This window comes from Fringilla coelebs (assembly GCF_963513975.1).
Source record: "Fringilla coelebs genome assembly, chromosome: 4".
Taxonomy (NCBI): domain Eukaryota; kingdom Metazoa; phylum Chordata; class Aves; order Passeriformes; family Fringillidae; genus Fringilla; species Fringilla coelebs.
In genome coordinates this window covers 70,956,225-70,975,461 of record NC_140032.1, presented here as the reverse complement: position 1 = coordinate 70,975,461, position 19,237 = coordinate 70,956,225, and the positions used below count along the sequence as shown (strand labels likewise).

Sequence of the window (19,237 nt, the reverse complement as noted above, 5' to 3'; positions counted from 1 at the left end):
TAGCCTGACTGCAGCAATCCTCGTAACTGAGTGTACCTGTAAACTGTCCCTGCAGCAGTGATGCTGAGCTGTCCTGACCACGCCTTCCTTAGGGAATGGGTCCATCCTGACATTCTTCCATTCCAGACAAGGTGAAGAAAAGCCTCCTGTAGAGACTTGCACTCCCAGGATGAGGCGCTTTGACAAATGCCAAGTGATTGAGATTGAGGTACAAAGCTGAAAAGTAGAAGGCAAAATGAGGAAATACAATCTGCTCCTGTTTGGGAACTGTATGGGAACTGTCACACCCTGGAGCTGCCTGAGAAAGAAGTGATTCCCTTCAATGTTAAAATTCCTGCCGCTGAGTTTACTAGGGAATGTGTTCCCCATTAGTGCAAGTTATGTTTTGACCACTGTTTTGTGTAGGGGCCCTCATGAAAGGAGGAGGGGCTACCTTTTAATCATCAGATTATTTAAAGTGACCCAGATACAGAGAGCAAGGATTAGATAAATCAGTCCTCCCCCAAGCTGATTTTGTTATTTAAAAGCCCTCTGGTTTCCTTTCCTCGACATCATGCTCTAAGCGCATTGGCAACACATTAGCCAAGAAATATTGTTGCTTAAGTTTCCCTCTGTTACGGTCACCTCTTCCTAGGTCAGTATACACCAGAGGCTGTTGTGACTGCTCGAGCTCTTATCCAGACTTGTTATCAGATGGAAGCAATCCTTGGAGCAGCACATTTCCAGCCCCCATGCATGCTCCCAAAAGGAGCTGTGATGGCTCTGTGAGCATCCACGTTCTGTGTTACTACAAAAGCAAAGGGGGGATTTAGGTGATTCTCAGAGAAGTGATCAGCTTGTCTCTGTCAGGATGCCCTAGGATTTGCTTTACCAGGGATTGCTCCCCCCATGGGTTGTGAGGATAATCTAACCTTTGGAATGGAACACATTTTGCAGAGCATTTACTACTCCATTATGACAAAAGGTTTTAATTCCACCAGCTGAGCGTTCTGCTTTTATATCAGTATATTTAGAGAGGCAGATTTGTAGCTGCTGTGTATCAAGAGGAGTCATTTAGCCACAGCTGGTCATGGCAAATGGAATAAAGGGGCAGGCCCATAATTTTTTCACTGGAGGGGAAAAAAAGGGAAGAAATGCCTTCTGGAGGATTATATGGGTTTTGAGAGATGTAAACAAAAGTAATACATTAAGAAGAATGAAAAAACCCAAATAGTTCAACAAAGACTGAAAACAAACTGGAAATAGTTACAGTCTATGTCTTATTCAATTCTTTGAATTTACTGCTATGAAAGGATAAATAGTCCAGATGGAAATCATCTGATTGAAACAAGAAGTGGTTTTTTTCAGTCAATAATACTTGTTCTGAGAACATATTAGCTTTAGGAGGCTGCAGGAACTCAACATGCCCATCGGAATGGTAAGGGCTCAGCAGACCAACACACCATGCTCCTCCCCAGCTGGGATGATGCAGTGGGATGACTGCAAGAATCAGGCAGTGCAAGTGTTGGCCATGTATATTTATGAGTGTGGGGATGACTGAGCCACAGCCAAATAAATAGAAGCATCTTATTTTTGGTTTTAGCGCAATATCGTCCTCCTTCCTGCCCCCTGCCTCACAAAATAAATGGGTGCTTTCAGGACTGCTTTTCCCTTACCAGGCTTCAGAAGGCAAACCTCAAATGCAGTTTTGGATGAGTGCTCTGATTAAAATCTGAGACTGTTCCCTGACTAAGCCTTTGGGCCCTCACCTATGCCCAGCATCAGGATGGTGTTTTCTTGTGCATGACCAGTCTGTTCTCATCCCATTATTCTCCATCAGCTCAATTTCTATTACAGGCTCCCTTGGTGTAAAAATGCTATTTCCAGAGCATAGAGCATCTTGATTTCTGACTGGCTGTGTTTCAGGCCCTGTTATTACTTTGCTGTTCTTGAGGAAAAAACTGTGATATTTGAAGCTACTGAAATAGAGTATCTGTGCTCTTTCCATTCAGCATCTGGGCTCAGAAGTGACTCTGACTCACACTTGCCAAGAGAGGGGCCTTGCAGTGGGGAGGCAGCAGGCGTCATATACATAGTGCTGCTCTTGGAGTCCTGGGTGATTCCTCATGAATGAACTTGCTAAGTTTATCACAGCCCAGGCAGCATCATTTATCCATAGGCTTTGTCATTATTGCCATGGTGCAAGTATAGAGTAGCAAACACTATTTATATTACTAGGGAATTAGTGGGACAGCTGAAGGGGTGGTGCTATTTTCCGTGTAGGCTTCTGTGTCCCTACAGTTAAAAAAGAAATATTTATTACAAGTCACTTTATAATCTGTTTTCTCAAACCAGTAAATACTCTTTTAATTTTTTTGTTGATATTTTTGGGGTTTTTTTGTTTAATTGTTTGAACCAGTTTCGGGACGAGCCTCCCTAAGTGCAGTAATTCTTATCATGTTCCTGACCGCTTTTCTCGTCTTGAATCTATGGGACTCTGTGGGCCTCAGCATCTGCCCTGTGTGATGGATGCAAGGATTGTCTCCTAAACAAATGGCTGACACTGGCTGGGGGATTTTACAGCAGGTCAGAACAGAGGAGCTTGCTTTCCCCCTAGGGATGTGCCACCCTGCATCCAGCGTCTCTATGTGCACAGATACTTACATCTAATCTCTGTGTCATCCTTACCAGCACTTTCCAGCTTTGTTATTAAGGGAAATTATGGCTCAGGAAGTGAATGTAAAATGTACTGCTCACTTGGAAGCATGGAGGAAAATTTCTGCTCTGAAAGCATGTGGTGCTTTCATCAGAAATCCACAGCATTTCATTTGGTTGTGGATGTATCTAGAAGGTGTTTTTACTGAATCCCTCTTACAATGTGGATATAGGAGTTTTTAATTTGAATATGCCCAGTCTTTGTTCAGAGTAGCCCACTTTCTGTTGACTGTATGGCAAAGTGATATCCCTTAGGCACCTTAAAATTGAATTATATTAATTTCCCTTCATCTTACCCTTTATCTATACCCTTATCTTCACAAATTTCACAGTTGCTGTTAGATTGAATGTAAATTTAGATGTCACAGTTCAATTATTTTTGAGATTTTTTTTTAATGAAAAAGAGTTTATTTTTCATTAAAAAACATCTGTTTTATGGAAAATATATTTTAATGGAAAAGAAATATGAAGGTGAATAACTGTTAAAGTTACTGCTATGTTAAAATCCTGGATTTTGATGTAAGCTAAGAGCAAGAAAAAAAGAGACTTCAAAAAATTAACATAGGTACCATAATCTATCCTTAATTCACCCTTTTATACACAGAATCTCTCCTGCTCAGATATAATCCTCTTATGAAGAGTGTATTTATAGATTGGCTGAAAGTCATGCTCTGAGCATAATGCACTGAAAAGTTCCCAGAATTGTGATATTGATGGTTCTGTCAAGATGTGGCCTTCAAATTTAGTTTGCAGATTGCATTTATTTGTCACCTTCATGTTTCATTGCTTACAATTAGTTTATTGCTTGGATTGTTGGAGGATTTTTCACTGAGTAACAGAAGGGCTGAGAATAGAAGGCACCTGTGGGGCTCATCTTGTCCCCTCCTGCGCTTGAATAAGATCACCCACTGTTGGCTGCCCAGGAACATGTCCTGGTTTTTGAGTATTTCCAAGGATGGGGACTCCAAAGCCTCTCTGGGTAACCTGTGCCAGTGCTTGGTCCCCCTCACAGTAAAAAAGTGATGCCCAAAAGTTTGTGCCCTATGCTTCTGTTATTTTCCTTCCCTGCATAACATTCTCCCCTTTGAGACAGAATAACCTGCTGGAGATATTTTCTCTCCTGTAGAGTTTCCTTGCAGCTGGGATGAGGGAAGCAGTGCCTGCAGGTGGGAACTGTTAGGGTGAGGCATAGAAGTCACTGGTTTAGACTGGTACTGGTGGAAAATGGGGAAAACAGGAAGTTTGTCTGTTGGTGAACCAAGATTCAGATCAGGATCTTTCTGTTCTTGTTAAAGCAGAGCAATATTCTGAAGAACAGAAAAAACCTTCAAGCAGGTCTTGAACTTGAAGGTCCCCAAAGGATCATGATTTGACTGCATAAAACACTATTTTAGCACAGGACCATGACACACAGATATGCTAATGCGTGTGAGCTGTTTGATGAATAATCTAAGCTTGTCTCACCCTTGTCTCAACCTTCATGTCAATATCAGTTTTTATTGAGTAAAACTAAATAGATATGAGCACTTGATTGTAAACCATTGCATGAGGTGCCAGTTTTCTTCTCTTTGCTGGTAATTGCTGGCATCCAATGCAGTCTTAAACAGTTCCTGGAGGCCCGTGAAACGATACAAAATAGTCAAGTTCATCTGGGTTTTTGCTAACTATTTAGTCAAAGGATATGTTGCTGAATCTCATGAATCCTCTTCAAATAGGCAAAATGTAGATATTAAATACCTCTTTTTTCTTTCTTTTCTATATCAGTATAAAAATATATTCATATATGGATATATGGGTTAGGTATATGGATGCAATATGTATATGGGACACTAAAGTCCACAGCTAACAGCTCAGTACTGCCTACAAAGAGGAGCCTTAGTTCCTTGAAAGCCTGCCATGAAATAAACCGCCACCAAGCTATAGAACAGCATGATTTTCTCAATACCCTAATAATCCCTCTGCTTCTTCAGCCTGTGTTCTTCATTAGGGCTCGGGGACAATTTAATGATACAAATTCTGAGTCATATATAGACTTGCCAATTTACATTAATAGCTTGAAAAATCATTTGAGAGCTACTCATTTTCTCCAATTAGCCAGTAAATCAGTGAATGTAGTAGAAAAAACGGAGTATGAAATATAATCTGTTTAGTGATAATTTCTCATTCTGACTTTATATTATAGCAGTAAACATCTTGCAGTACACATTTGTGGGGGTAATGAAATTGGAGTATTCTGTTCTCACCATGAATACTCTGATGAAACCATTGTTTGGAAATGAATGTTATGTATCATTACACAATTAATTTTGATTTTTCAGATGATGCATCAAATCTAAACATACAGACAGAGCATGATTGCACAGCTGAGCTTAACAGGAAAGAAAAATGTAGTTCATGTCTCCTTTTCCAGGTCACAGTCAGTATTCTTCCTTTAATTCTGGGTGGTATGGGATCATAAACTGAATGGAAATTTATTGAAACAAACAGTGCTCACCACTGGCCCAATAAACTTGCAGAGTCCCATTCCACGTGCTAAGGGGAGAGGTCAGTCTTCCTTGCAGTATGGCCATGGGGAATCATTTCCCATGGGTACAGCAGGAGCCGCTTGGGGATAGCGAAACAAAAGTCAAGGGAAAATGTTGTCTTTAGTTTGGGGAGCTATGGGATTTTGAGCTTTGGCATATCTCTAGAAGCAGAACAGAGAGAGCTGAAGTATTGGAGTACAGCTCTTAGCAACTGAAAGATGAGAAAATGGGAAGGGGATTTTTAGATTGACAAAAGGAAAGGAAGTGAAGGGAAGGGTCTGGTTTTTGTGGACATTTCCATTCAGGAAGTGCAGGGCTGGCTTAGAGAGAGAAACTCACTGTGGAGGAGACAGATCACAGAAACCATGTGGGGCTGGGAGGAAGATGGAACACCTGGGGTCCAGTGGCCAGGGGAGAAGGAAGAGCTCCAGGAGGGCTAGCACTTAATCCCACTGGGCACAGCTCTGCCAAGGAGAGCAGGCATATTGGGAGTCCTAAAATAGGAGTTTCCTGGCCAAGGGCCAGGACTGTTGCAGTTGGGGACACTGCAATTAGAAGCTCTGAAACCAGAGCTTCACTGAAAGCACACTGAGAAAGCAGACTTCTCCCTGCCAGCAGACAAAGTCAGGCTTGACCTTGCCAGGGGGAGAAATTCAGAGGAATGTTTTCCAGCATGTCTGGTAAAGGCGGTTTTGCACGTAGCTCTTAGCATATTGTAATTCCCAAAGTGAGCCAGATTTCAACAAAATACATACAGTAGTGTCAGACTATACATAAAGCCTGAAGGAAAACAAAGGTACTATGACTTTCTGTGCAAGGATTTTCTTTCTCCTAATTTCTGTAACTTCAGGTGTGTTTATAGCACAAGTATGATAGAATGGGCACACTCTTCTGGATCGCTGTGTAGAAAAACATTAAGTATTTCATGGTATTAAAAGGTCATGAAGTCATGTACGTGTTGTTTATAGTCTCCTAATCCAGGATTTATTGTCCTAGTTCTGTTCCAGAACCAGGGACTTGAGTTGATTAAAAAAATTAGATTCTTCAAAGCTTTTAAGCAAGTTGATTTACTGTGGCTTGAAAATTGTCATATTCACCCAATTCAGTCAGTGTGATCCCTGTAATATTCCAAGCTAGAAGGATTTTACAAGTGGCATGTATTGCATTTGAAGGATTAGACTGCCATGAAAATGCTGATGAGGCGAGTGGAAAATTACTATGAGTTATCCCTCGTGGTTTGCCACGTTGGTTCTTTCCAGAGTAGGAAGGAGAGCTGGAACAGTGAGCCAGCTGGGTTACCTGCAGGTTCCTCTCTTCTGTTCCCTACAACTGCAATGGAAAAGAAGCCAATCTGTTCCTAATTCCCTCTGCTAGCTCTTGCCTTTGCCTCTTGTTCACCTTCCCAGTTACTTGGTGAACAGCCTGCCTTCATTTTATGTGATGATGGGATCTCTTACCTCCCCCTCCCTGTTAAGAGCTGTCTGAGGAGCAGCTGGGAGACCAGAGGTCCCTGACTGCCCACCTCCTGCCCCAGAGGGGGCATGGGAGAGGCTGGCTCTGTGTGTATCCAGTTCGTTGCCTGGTTTTAGCTGTGGTTGGGAGTAGGAAGCTTCCCATCAGCCTGACATCATTGTTAAGAGGCTTTTCTTGATGTCTTACCTGAACTTTCCCTCCAGCAGCCTTGTAAATTTTGCTTTTTTGTTTTAGTTGTCATGGATATGCAGAACAGACCCCTCCCCTTTAAAGGCTGTTTTCCTTCACTTTGCCCTTTCCAGCCAGAACATCACCATTTATTAGCCTTTTCTCAAAGAAAGATGGCTTCCCTAAGGAGATAGATTTTTATGCCAGTGCAAGGGTTTTCTTTATTACAGCAGAATGAGCTCCTTGACCAGTGACGACTCTCTGCAAGACTGCTGTAACCTTCAGGGCCTTTTCTGCAGAATTCTTCTCTTACTTGTCATTGCCTGTGTGCATAGTTGATTCTGCCAGCAGTAGACAGACACTTGTGTTTGTCCCTACTAAATTACCTTTCCAGGTCTTTTGACCACAGTTTCAAATTATGATCCTGTGGTGTGATGGACTTGCAGACTATGTTGGTCATACTATCTGTGACTATAATAATTTGAATAATTTCTGAGAATATTGGATTATAACTGACTCCTGTGCAAAGCCACTCAAAATACATCCCCCCAGTTTTGGCACTGAACTGCTGTTAATTGTTCTCTGGGTGCCATTTCTAAATTCTGTGTCCCAAGATTGTCGATAGAAATGCCAGGATGTTATGCAAAGCAGCATTCAAAGATTTGCTACAACTTTTATGGCAGATATTGTACAACATTCACAACATAAATTATGTTTATTGCCTGAATAGTCCTCTACATTTGTAAACTCAGAGAGGGGTTGTAAAGATGTCAGTTCTACAATCTCTGTTATCTAGTGACTGAAAAATGTGATTTTATTTCATTAGGAAATTATTGGAATGTTTCCACAGCAGGTTTCCTAGAAAGAATAATATTGGCTTCCCTGAAACAAGGTTTTTTGTTATCATTGTATCTGTATTAGTTCTGACTGCTTGTGTGAATGCACAATCCTGTCATTCAATGTGGCAGCACAAAAGATAATAAAAAAATCAAATAAATTGCATGTTTAAAGTCTGTTTTATAGTTTATTTTCTAGCTAAAAGGGACGTTTCAAGCCAGAAGATTTTGTCCTCTTATCTTACATGGTAATCTACAGAATACTGAAGAATTTTCTAAGATCTTCTTAGAAATCCTAAAAGTTCTTATAAATTAATGATCAGGCAGACAGCTGAATTCCATGCCTCTCTTTCATCAAGATTTTGTAGGAAATTAATTACAATTGTTTCCATTAAGCTACTTTATTGCAAAGAAAGAATTCACATGTCTACTGTAGGCGGATTGATTTGGAATAATTTTTTAAAATTACATTTTATCCAGAGCAAATTATTTTAATAAATTTAGGTAATTTTAAAGTAAGTTTTTAATTAAATGATACCTGAACCTGCTGTATGGTCAGAAATGCAGCTGTTCCTTTGCAAGGCTGAGTTCCTTTATGTTGGATGCTTTGCCATGTTTTATGTATTAGAAGTATTCCATAGCATGTAAAGCCTTTGCCGTCTCTACTGAGCTTGTCAGAAGGCATGGACTTCATGGTCTCCAGGGGATGACGTCTTTGGTTAAGGAAATGCAATAAATGGAGGAAACTCTTGCTTTCCTGTCAGCTTTCATACAACTTTATTGCCAGCTTTACATCCCTGAGCATTATCAGCAAGGAATAGCTGTATTAATAATTAGTGTGTACATTGCTTCCTTAAAATATGTCAGAAGAAAACGAGTGTGAAAGCATGGAGAGTTCTGCGGGTTTAAATGGCATTGAACATGACTGTATTAAGGGAGAAATACAAGGCTGTTCTTTTTACATTCAGTTACAAGAACACAAATGCATTTTTAGCTGTGTATCCCCTTGTGGTTCATTATTGTTGGTACCCATCAGTTCAATGTGACATTATTTTCTCCTGTGTCCTTCCTAGAATGGCTTTACTCCTTTGTACATGGCAGCTCAAGAGAACCATATTGAGGTGGTGAAATATCTCCTGGAGAATGGAGCCAACCAAAGCACAGCTACCGAGGTAAGGGGGTTTTCTCACATTTTTCTTTGCCTGTGTGTTCAGATCACTTGAAGTCAGAACTGTGTGGGCTGTTTCCAGAGGGCTTGTCTGTGTCAATTGGCGTCAACAGGTCGTTTTTAGCAAACTGTGTTTTAGAATCACAGAGTTGTTTATGTTGGAAAAGACCTCTCAAATGGAGTCCAACCATTAACCCATCACCTGGGTCCTGGGATTTCAGTTGAAGTCAGAAGTGGTGAGGCTCTCTGTGGTGCTGGGTTCACAGAACCATTTGGGAGGTCACCTACTCCAGCCTCTTGCTGCTGTTCCCTTAAGTTACATTGATTCTGAGGCTCTCCTGTGACCTGGTGTAACTTGTGAGTATTCATTACTGGCTATGACTGGTGTAAACTGGAAACCAAATGGCTAACAAGGATTGCATCAGTGAGCTTGGCAGGCTGTTGTCTTCACAGACACTTTATTCCTACTGCTGGGCCACGTGGGTGTAAATAGGGAGGAGGATGATATTAACTGGGGATGTGGATTGTAAACCTGCAGTAACTCCTGTGCAAGCAGGAGAGACACCTAAGTTGGAGAGAGGAGACTCCATCTCCAGAGGATCTGAATCCCACAAGCTTCCTTCCACATATGAGGGGGTTTGGGGGCAAGGGAGAAAACTCCTTGGTCATTAGGACCATGCTCATTTTGTTTCCTCTTTCTGCCAAGTGTTCTTTATTCCAGCCAAGGGAATGAGTGAACAGGCTCTGTGCTGCAGAGTGTGTCATCTTCCTGTTTGTTCTGCGGATGTGGATGTGACATGTGAAGTAGCTATAGCAAAATTCCTCTCTGGCCAGAGCTGTTGTTCCTGTTTATTGTTTTTTCTGGTCTGTCCAGAAACATTCCCTTTCTGGACTGCCTTCACAAGCGGATCAATTGGAAATGCTGGTGCATTTATGCTCCTTCCCTTCAAACCTGTCAGTGTTAACAGCTGTCTTACTGTCCCTTCTCTCAGTGGGTACTGTACTATTTGGTGACAGCTCATAAAATAATCCCCTCATAGACGTGGCGATCACATTACATGTCAGCCTTCTGAAACACAAAATCCCATATGATTGCCAGGCAACGTGGCAGAAACACACTCCTTGTGAAGGAGCCAGGTGGAACTGCGGCTCTCCATGAGCCTAGCCCTGCTGCAGCCCACAGTCACCTGCTGGCAGCCAGCTCCCAGTAACCTCTGCTGGCTGGGAATTCATTCAGTTTGCAGGAATTGTGAGGGTGAGATGGTTCTAATTCATGTGGTCTCTGTTTGAATGCAGACATTCACAGAATGAACACTGTAGTCTCGTTTTGTAGAAAAGGCAGAGAGGAGAAAAAATAAAATATATTCCTACTCTGACCCTGGCTCCAAATTTGTCTCCTGCTTTCAGAAAGATCAGTTTTCACTCAGTAGCTTGTAAAGGCTCTTGACCTCTTTGCTGCTTAACTAGGTAAGTTTTAGGTTCAGGTCCTGCTGAGGGGATGGTTTCCATGATTGTGTGAGTGTTCTTGAAGGAAGGCCTGAGCCACTATTTCTTTCATATGTGCCCAGAGTTCATCTCATGAATAGGTGAAGAAATGGTACATTCAGTAAGGTGGGATGCCAGCCTGAACTGTGGATGTCACTGAAATACTAGGAGAAGGTCCTTCTGTTTAGCATCAAAGAGTGGCCCTCCTCATGGGAGGTGAGGACATGAAAAGCTGTCTCCAAGCTTCGGTCAGCCATGCTTTCCAGAGGCAATAGGAGGGGGAATGCAGAAAGAATTGCGTCCTTCTAGGGAAGGGTGCATGATGAATGGTGCAAATCAAATGGAGGAACTTGTTTTTGACGCATTGAAACTTGCCCTGCTGTTGGATGAATTTCATTTCCTCTCACACTTAGGTATGTGCAGATAAAAAAGGAGAGTAAGGGTGAGCTCGGTTTCAGAGTCTCTAATCCAGGATTTGTTCTCATGTTCCCAGAGGCAAAAGGCAAATGCATTAAGCCATTTCAACACCTTATGTAGCCCCAATCTCAGAATAATCTTTACAGTTCAGCTGTTTTGTCAGCTGTTCCCCCCTTTTTAATTCACTGTGCAGAATTTAATCTCTATTACGGGCAGAACCCACAGCAGTATCGGTGTTACAATGCACCTACCCACAGCTCGACGCAAAAGGGAGAGAAAGTTATTAGATTACTGAGGGAAAAAATTGCCTTGGCAATTCTTCAGATGTTTCTTTCAACATATGTTAGCTCTCATTCCTTCCTAACTTGGCCTTTATTCTTCTCTCATCTTTCCATATTTCTATTCCAGAGCAAAGCTGTCCCATCTCTCATGTAGTTACAGAGCACCTGTGCTTGGGGGGGATGCACGACCAGAGCAAGGGTTCAGTTTGAAACCGGAATGAGATATCTGGTAGCCCGTACTAATTCAGCCAGGAGAGCAAGCTGCTGTCTTGTTATCATGGATTTTAAAGCACTGGCCATCCCAGGCATGTGTGGAGGAACAAGACAATTTTAAACTAATTTAGAAACAAACCTAAAACTATGAATGACAAGCAAAGATTCATTTTCTGATTTTCTTTTTCTAAGAAACATAAATAATGTGATGTTTTCCTCCCTCAAATCATGCTCCTAAACATGATCTGGCTTTCTTGACTCATGGTTCATGTGTAACTTGGAACGGTAACAGCAGCAAACACGTTTGGTACACTTCCTTTTTGCAGAGATGTGAGATAGTCATAAACATATTCTCTCTATATTTTTCTCATTGACACTCTTCAGTGCTCAGTGAATTTGACAAAAAATTGCTAAAATATGCTTTGTGGCCCATTTTAAGATGAGAAGTAATTAAGAGAGATGCCGTAGAATGATCCTTTTCTTGCACTTGACTTAAAAGATTACTTTGTAGTGTGAAAGTTCTTTCAAAGCATTTCAAATATTGGAAAGCCTTTTGAAGGTGTTTGAAAGAGTTAAAATGTTGTGCCTCCAATCTCATGTCCCTGGAGATGGAGTGCAGAGGTGGAGAACAGCTGGGAACCCGCTCCCCGAGTTGGTGTGCGCGAAGGGCGCGGTGCAGCTCCCCGCGGCCGTGCTGAGCACCCCTCGTTTGCCGCCCCCAGGACGGTTTCACCCCTCTGGCTGTGGCGCTGCAGCAGGGACACAACCAGGCGGTGGCCATCCTGCTGGAGAACGACACCAAGGGCAAGGTGCGGCTGCCCGCGCTGCACATCGCCGCCAGGAAGGACGACACCAAGTCGGCGGCGCTGCTGCTGCAGAACGACCACAACGCCGACGTGCAGTCCAAGGTAACGGGGTGGGCTCCGGGCCCGGGGGCAGCACCCTGAATCCCTGCATCCTAACGGGGAGACGGAACTGCTCCGGCGGGGAAGGACAGCTTGATCCACGGGATCACCAGTAATACCTCTAAGTTTGTGGTGTTAAGCCGCGCAGTAATTACAAAGTGCTCATTTTTTCACTTTTTAGTTATGCCTCCCATTTCTTGGGTAACCAGCTTTTTCTCATTATTTGCAAACCAGAAGCCACTGGAACGGAAGCAGAGTTGCTGCTTCCCTATTAAGTAGGATATTGGTTTATTGCCCATGGGAGCATAGGTTGTGTTTAAAGTTAATGCATGCTTGAATGGCTTTTCTCATAATTAACAGCATAACTCATTTCAGAAAAAGCAACATAGTTCTTCGTTTTGTGGCCAGTCTTTAATATTGTTCCTCTTTTTCCCAAACCATGCTGCATCAGATGATGGTGAATAGGACGACTGAGGTACCGACATCAACAATTTTTAATTACTCTTTCTCTTACTTATGATTATTTTCACTGCTCTTTGCCAATATTTCCTAATTTGTTAGCAATAAAAATGAAGATATTACTCTTTTTTTAATACATAGAAATTTCTGGCTCAAAAGACCCTATTTTTATTCATCCTTTGTCTTAGAATTTCTTTTTACTTGTGTCAGTATTGAAGGACATTTTTGAGAATTCACATCAGTCCAAAGGAGTCTGAAGCAAGTAATGGAGCTAAGAGGATAAAGATGCCTTTTTAGCTCAATTTCATTAATTATGAAAATGCACTCACTTGGCATAACTAGATCTGGGTGTCTGGCTTGGCCAGAATAATGGTGAAATTCATTTTCTGTCTTTTACAATAATAAGCAAAATCAAATTCCCCAGGGTAAATCTTGTTCGGCACATCTGCTTATTTTTACCATTGTTCTTATTACAATCTTTCCATGAAGTTTTACAAAGCCCTCAGGGACAGTATATACTCAGAATTTACCTGCAGTAAATAACACGTTTCTTCGGTGGGTTTTACTTCCACTGAAAATCACGGGGTTGATTGGCTTGAGCTGGGATTTTCCCAAAAGGTCATTGCCACTTTTAGGAGAAGGAAAAAGTTCCAAGGATGAGATTGTTGTTTCAATACCTGCTTTTGAATAATGGAGTTTCCCTGCTGGAGGAGGGGATGAATTATGGATGCACGTGCCCATGGGAAGGCGCTTCGCTCTCGGTGTGTGCACACATGAGCAGGCTGCCAGGAGGCAGCAGTGATGTGAACTGAAGGGTGCCAGATTCCCTGGGCACCTGCTCCATAGGGCAGGCTCTTCCCTGAGGGAAAGGGCAAGGGGTGCTGCAATGCCTGCAGAAGGAGGGCAGCACGTGCCCACATTCCCTTGTTCCAGGAGTAGCTTCAAATGGTGGTTTGGATACGGAGAGGCAGGAAACCCAGCTGAGAGCGCGCTGTAGTCAAGAAGCCAGAAGTATTCCTCCCTTTCTATAACTATCAGCAAGATCCAATCAAATCAGTGTAAAGCTCTTCAGGGAAACCTCAAAAGCAAGGCCCTTTCTACTTGAATTACTTATGAGAATAAAAGCTTGCTCTCTGTCCTAGTTTCTGAAAATTTAATCTTTTTTATGTTGTTGTCAAGAGATTCTACATCTCATAGCTGGAGCAGGTTTCAAAACACAATAAATAAAATGTGGGGTTTTTTATTTATGGATTGCCAAGTTTCTTCAGCTCCTTTGCAATCCAAATTGTATATAAATAATTATGATTATTTTACTATATTACTAAGTAGTTTCTCGTGTAAACCAAACTCTTTAATTACATTTTGAATAATTACTGCTTTTGAAAAACAAAAACAACCAAAAAAAAGCCCAATAGGAAATATGTATACCATATTTCTATTTCTAAGAGGAGTAAAATTAGAGTCCAACAACTTTTGTGATCATTTTTCCAACCCCAATAAATAGATGCAGCCTAAAAGACCCATGTTGCTTCCAAATGGTAAATAGGAACTTGCTTTATTTTTTTAAGAACAGCTAATACATTAATATTTTCTGTGATGAAAACTGCTCTTATTGGCCACTGATGCAGGAGGCTGAGTTGGGGAATGAAAGAATGAAGCACTTTTGATAATCTCCCACCTGAAAACTGGCCTCTCTGCCCAAAAGGCTGTGCCCTGGAATAGGTATTGGCAGGCTGGATAAAATTGCCACGATGCAGTAGTTGGGCAGCATTTTAAACTCAAGCTCTAGCTCAGTCGCTGGCCTCGTGTGAGATGATGTCGGTAACGAGGGCTGTTTCTCTTTGCAGAGCGGCTTTACCCCTCTGCACATCGCCGCGCACTACGGCAACGTCAACGTGGCCACGCTGCTGCTGAACCGCGGAGCTGCCGTCGACTTCACCGCCAGGGTATGGACTCACCCCTTCACCTTCCTGCTTCTAGTGGCCTGCAGAAATGGGAGGGTTTCTTTGGGGAACTCTGAGGCAAGAGCTGAGGGAAGAAAGGAGCAAAGTAATGCAGAAGTTCTGTTGGGATCAAAGATGTCTTTTTTGCAGTAATTCTGAAAGGTTGTCTCCGTGCACTGCCCTGGAGGCCTTGGGAGTTGTGTAACAGCCAGTATTCCCAGCTGGAGGAAGCAGGATCCTTTGGCAGCTCCAGAAAGCTGATGCTCTTATAACGTGTCAACTCCCTTTGGCTTTTCTGTTTGTTAGATGTACTCTGGAAATAGATGTAGGGTTGATTGGCTTTTTTGGTATTCAGTATTTGCTATACCACTTGAATTCTATGTTTTCACATATAACTGTATTTCAAAACCAGAAAGGAAAGTATATTGCTGTTATACAAATTCAACAGTAAAAAAAGTAATTAATCATGACTACTCTTTCATGGTAAACAACTGCAGAGTTACATAGTCCAGTCTCTTTGCTGTTGCACGTTACGTAGCTTGAAGTGAAAACCTCTGGTAATCTCAACCCAGCTCCCAGGTCACAAGTTTGCTGTTTGATTTTGCCAGACACGCTTTGAATTACCTCAGGGTTCTGCCTTCCAGACTGACTCCCTCCTGCTTCCAATCTGGAGTAGCTGCTAATATTACCTCTTGCCTCACCCAAAGTGTTTTCAAGGACTTTCAGCCTACACAGCCTACACAGCCTACCACTCCTTTATGCTCTTGGCACTACACAAGAAGGTTCCTTTGTGTAGGAGTGACGCATTTGTGTCCTCTGTGTACGTTGCAGTGATTGAAATGCTTCAGTGTTTTGTGACTATTGGCTCATTGGGACTCTGATACGTGTTTGTGTATTTGTCTGGCCCTGGGGCTGCAATGTTTGCTGCTTGGGCAGATGCGCTGCTTCCTTCATTCAAGGACCCCAAAACAATGGAGAAGGACTCTTGCTTAGGAAGGAATTACTAACTCTAGCTTATATGGTGTGTGCCTAGCTCTGATGCTCTAGCACATTCTCGTTTATTCTCTACGATGTGACGGTCTCATTTTTTGTGATCCGAACCCAATTCACCCCCATTGCACACCTTCAGATCCATCCAGCTCATTGTTTGTTCTTTTCATGGTGTAGAATGGAATCACCCCACTGCATGTGGCTTCCAAAAGGGGAAACACAAACATGGTGAAGCTCTTGTTGGATCGCGGAGGGCAGATCGATGCCAAAACCAGGGTGAGTCTTTCTGTTCCCTGAATATAATATTGTCCCTTCTGGGGAATGGACTGGGATTTTCTCCTTGCTTGCTTTTGGGGATTTTGTGTGTGTTTGTTTTATGTAGACTCTTTTCTATGGTATCAGACTCAAGAACAGCTGGTATTAGTGACAGTAGGAGGCAGAAATGCTATTTCCTTTAGTCTCCTGTATAGCCTGCCTACATCACACAAGAAAAAACTGATGAAACTGATGGTTTTCAGGGGATAAGCCTGTTAGTTGGTCCAACTTGACATGACACAGCACATGTGATGCACAGCAAAAGGAAATGGAAGGTCTGGACTCAGCTAAGCCTTTCAGTCCCCTGACCCCTGAATGTCCATGCTAGTTGCAGTATGCCCTGTGGATGCTCTACTGGGATCAGTCCATTTTTATTGGAGAGCTGATACAGAGGCAAGGAACCTCCTCAGAGCCAGCAGCCACATGTCTCTGCCTCAGACAAACTGTGGGGTATTAATTAGGCCACTCTCACTGGCTTCCTTCTCCCAGTTGTTCTACTGAAATGTCACATCATCTCTCTGCCCTTTATTTATGGGTATATTCATCCAGGGTAAAAAAAACCCCATCATTTTTTATGGGCAGGGTTAATTATTTCAAATGGGATTTTGGAATCACCTGGGAAAACATTGTCATTTATTCAGACTGATCTGCACAGGTCTCTTTCTTAGGATCTGTTGGTATTTAGGCAGCTGGTCTGCAAAATTACATGTCCAAGAGATCAAAAGTGTCTTAAAATGCAAAATTTAGAGCTGGACATGACAGGTTTTGTTTAACCTGATAGGAAGGTAGAAGATATTAGAGTCAGCCACCCCTGGGGTCGATTCAACCTCTGCAGTTACTTGGGTATTAATTGCATCAACCACTTGTTGGTTTGTAAGCTTTGAAGACAGTCATTTTGTGAACTCTGATTATTCTGAACTCTGTAGGTGACTGTGATTTGGTTTCTGATTATGAAATGATATCTCACTATTTTTCTTTTATTTTTTAAAAACTCCTGCTGATGGAAAAAGCTATCTCTCAAGCAGGTGTACAGCAAATCAACCCTGCTCACATTTTCCACAATAAACACCTAAAATCTCATGGAGAAGAGGCATGAAATGTTAATAATATACTTCAGTCAGGATATTCCACATGCCCTGAGCATGTCATACAGAAATAGTTCATCTGACCTTTGGAATGGCAGTATTGAGTTCACCTATTTCCTGTTCAGTAGTTAGATATTGTTCTAGACAAGTTGGCACAGATGATTGTGAGGGATGTTTTGGGTTTTAAGAGGTCAAAGTGTTTTCCCATCCCTGCTCACCCGCAAAGGTTGAGTGCAGTTGTGAATGAGTGTGAGAGAACAGGATTTGCCCAGTGTGGGTGGGAGGGACCAATTTTAGATTTGTCTCATTGTCTCTAGTCCCTGCCCTGTGTCAGCTGCTACATGGGCTCAAAATATCAGTACAAAGATACCCCTGAGAACCCAAACAGGTACCATAAGGCACACATTCCAGCTTGCACAGGCTCCCTCTTCCCGTCACCTTCACCTTCCGCCTCTTCCCTGCGCCGGGGCTCGCGATGGCAGCCGGCCGCGTGTGCCTCACGGTGGGGAAGATTCCAGAGCTTTGGTTTTGCTGTCCATGCTTTGTGTCAGCTGTTGATGTTATCTGGGTCTGTCTCTCTTCTCCCTGTGCTCTGTCCACTCACCTCGAGTGCCCGGCTCTGGCTGTGAGTCCGTACGGTGTGGAGGAGGCAGGGGTGTGCTCTGTCCCTGGCACACAGACCCCGCCTTCCCCGCTGCAGTACTAACACACCTTGCCTTCCCTGCTGCCTTCCCTCGGCTTCCCAGGAACTCCTGCCGCCTTCCAGCAGCTCACAGGCACTGCAAAAGAGCCGAATTAAAACACTAGGATGTTTCACTGCCGAGTTCTTGGGCTCCACACTGCATCAAAATACGCCCTTCCGTTAAAGCAGTCCTCGCTGCTTCCCTTCTGTTTATTTTTAGCTCGCTTTGTTTCATGACATCTGACGCTGCATAAATTAAGATGCAAAAACGTATTTTAGCAGATTGCAAATGAGCCTCAGTACTTCAGGTTTGCAAAGTTAATCTGTGAAAGCTTTCTGTGTTTGAAAATGTTCCATTGGAATGATTCTTGAGGAGCCCCTGTGTTGTCTAAAAATATAAATTAAAATGTCCATTCCTCAAAGGGAGTAAATGATGCATGTGTCCTGCTGTTCCATAGTTAATGCAGCATGTCAAAGAAAAGCTCTGCTTTCTGCAGGAATTAGTATTTTGATTTTCTATACATTTCAGAATGTGTTTGCTGAAATTTTATGGTATTTCTTACAAAGCCATAAAAATGTAGAAATAGTGGTAAATCTCTTGGCGCAATGACATATTTTAAAATAATATTTTACTTATTTTTTTGGCAAGTTATACCCTTTTTTTTTCTCAATCAGGTCCTAACTAAGTTTTTAAAATGTGAAATTTAATATTTCTTTTATATCGTATCCAAAGCAGAAATGAAAACTCCATTCTCAAATACAATAATAAGACATTTTTATTAGTACTCTCTGTTAAGGAGAGTATTATAATATTATATAATAATAAAATATCATCTTTAACAGTAGATAATTATGATATGATAATAAAATACTAAAATAGTATTTTAACACATATTATTATATAATATCTGGTATATGTTTTGCAACTTCCATTTACATACAAGCCTTCCCTGGAATTTTGTTCACAAAATAATTAATGGGTAAAATTACCTATACTAAAATATTTCAGATTCAAAATTTTACTCCAACCTATATTCTCTTTACATTTTCTTGCATTAGTAACAATTTCAATTGTGTAGTTTTACTTAAAATTTATTTCATTTTAATGTGTGACCAAAATTCTAACCCATACAGACTCTGATGAACAGTTAGACTTAGGGGGTCAGAGAAATCGTGCAGAAATTTGTTCTCTGAAAGTTGGTGGAAAGTTTAATTTATGCTTAATTCACTGTCAGGTGGTCAGGGGTAGTGTGGCAATTACCAGTTCTCACTTTGGGGGAAGGAAAGCATTTACAGTCTTCCTGGAACACACTAAGGATTCTGACAGGGAATTGTCAGAATTTAAAAGCAATTTTAGCATGGCCAGAATGCATGTATTTCTATAAAAAGGAGTCCTCATATAATAGACTCATAAGTGTGCACCTTCAGAATGTGGAAATGTTTCTGGCTATTACAAGGTTTTAGGCATATTCTTTCTGAATGCAGTTTTTGTATTACCTCTATTTTTATCCTCTTTCTAAGATTTTATGGGGAAAAAAACCAAGAATATGAGACTTTTTTGGTTCTGCATGCTTTTTTTCTTTTAAAATACAGTTTTA

At 41.8% G+C, this 19,237-nt stretch overlaps 1 protein-coding gene across 5 annotated transcripts in view; it reads left to right on the top strand.

Annotated features, from left to right (window-relative positions):
• The window catches only part of LOC311152630 (uncharacterized protein), a gene marked incomplete at its 5' end in the record, with an annotated part of 279,380 nt that overhangs the window by 168,567 nt on the left and 91,576 nt on the right, over window positions 1-19,237 (top strand). For 3 of the 5 annotated variants that reach the window (XM_084203876.1, XM_084203874.1, XM_084203873.1), the window contains 5 exons: window positions 8,770-8,868; window positions 11,983-12,168; window positions 12,617-12,640; window positions 14,472-14,570; window positions 15,735-15,833. In XM_084203876.1, the coding sequence (XP_084060002.1) occupies window positions 8,770-8,868; window positions 11,983-12,168; window positions 12,617-12,640; window positions 14,472-14,570; window positions 15,735-15,833 (507 nt within the window). The remainder of the gene's footprint in view (window positions 1-8,769; window positions 8,869-11,982; window positions 12,169-12,616; window positions 12,641-14,471; window positions 14,571-15,734; window positions 15,834-19,237) is intronic. The other 2 variants (XM_084203877.1, XM_084203875.1) reach the window with 1 other exon arrangement.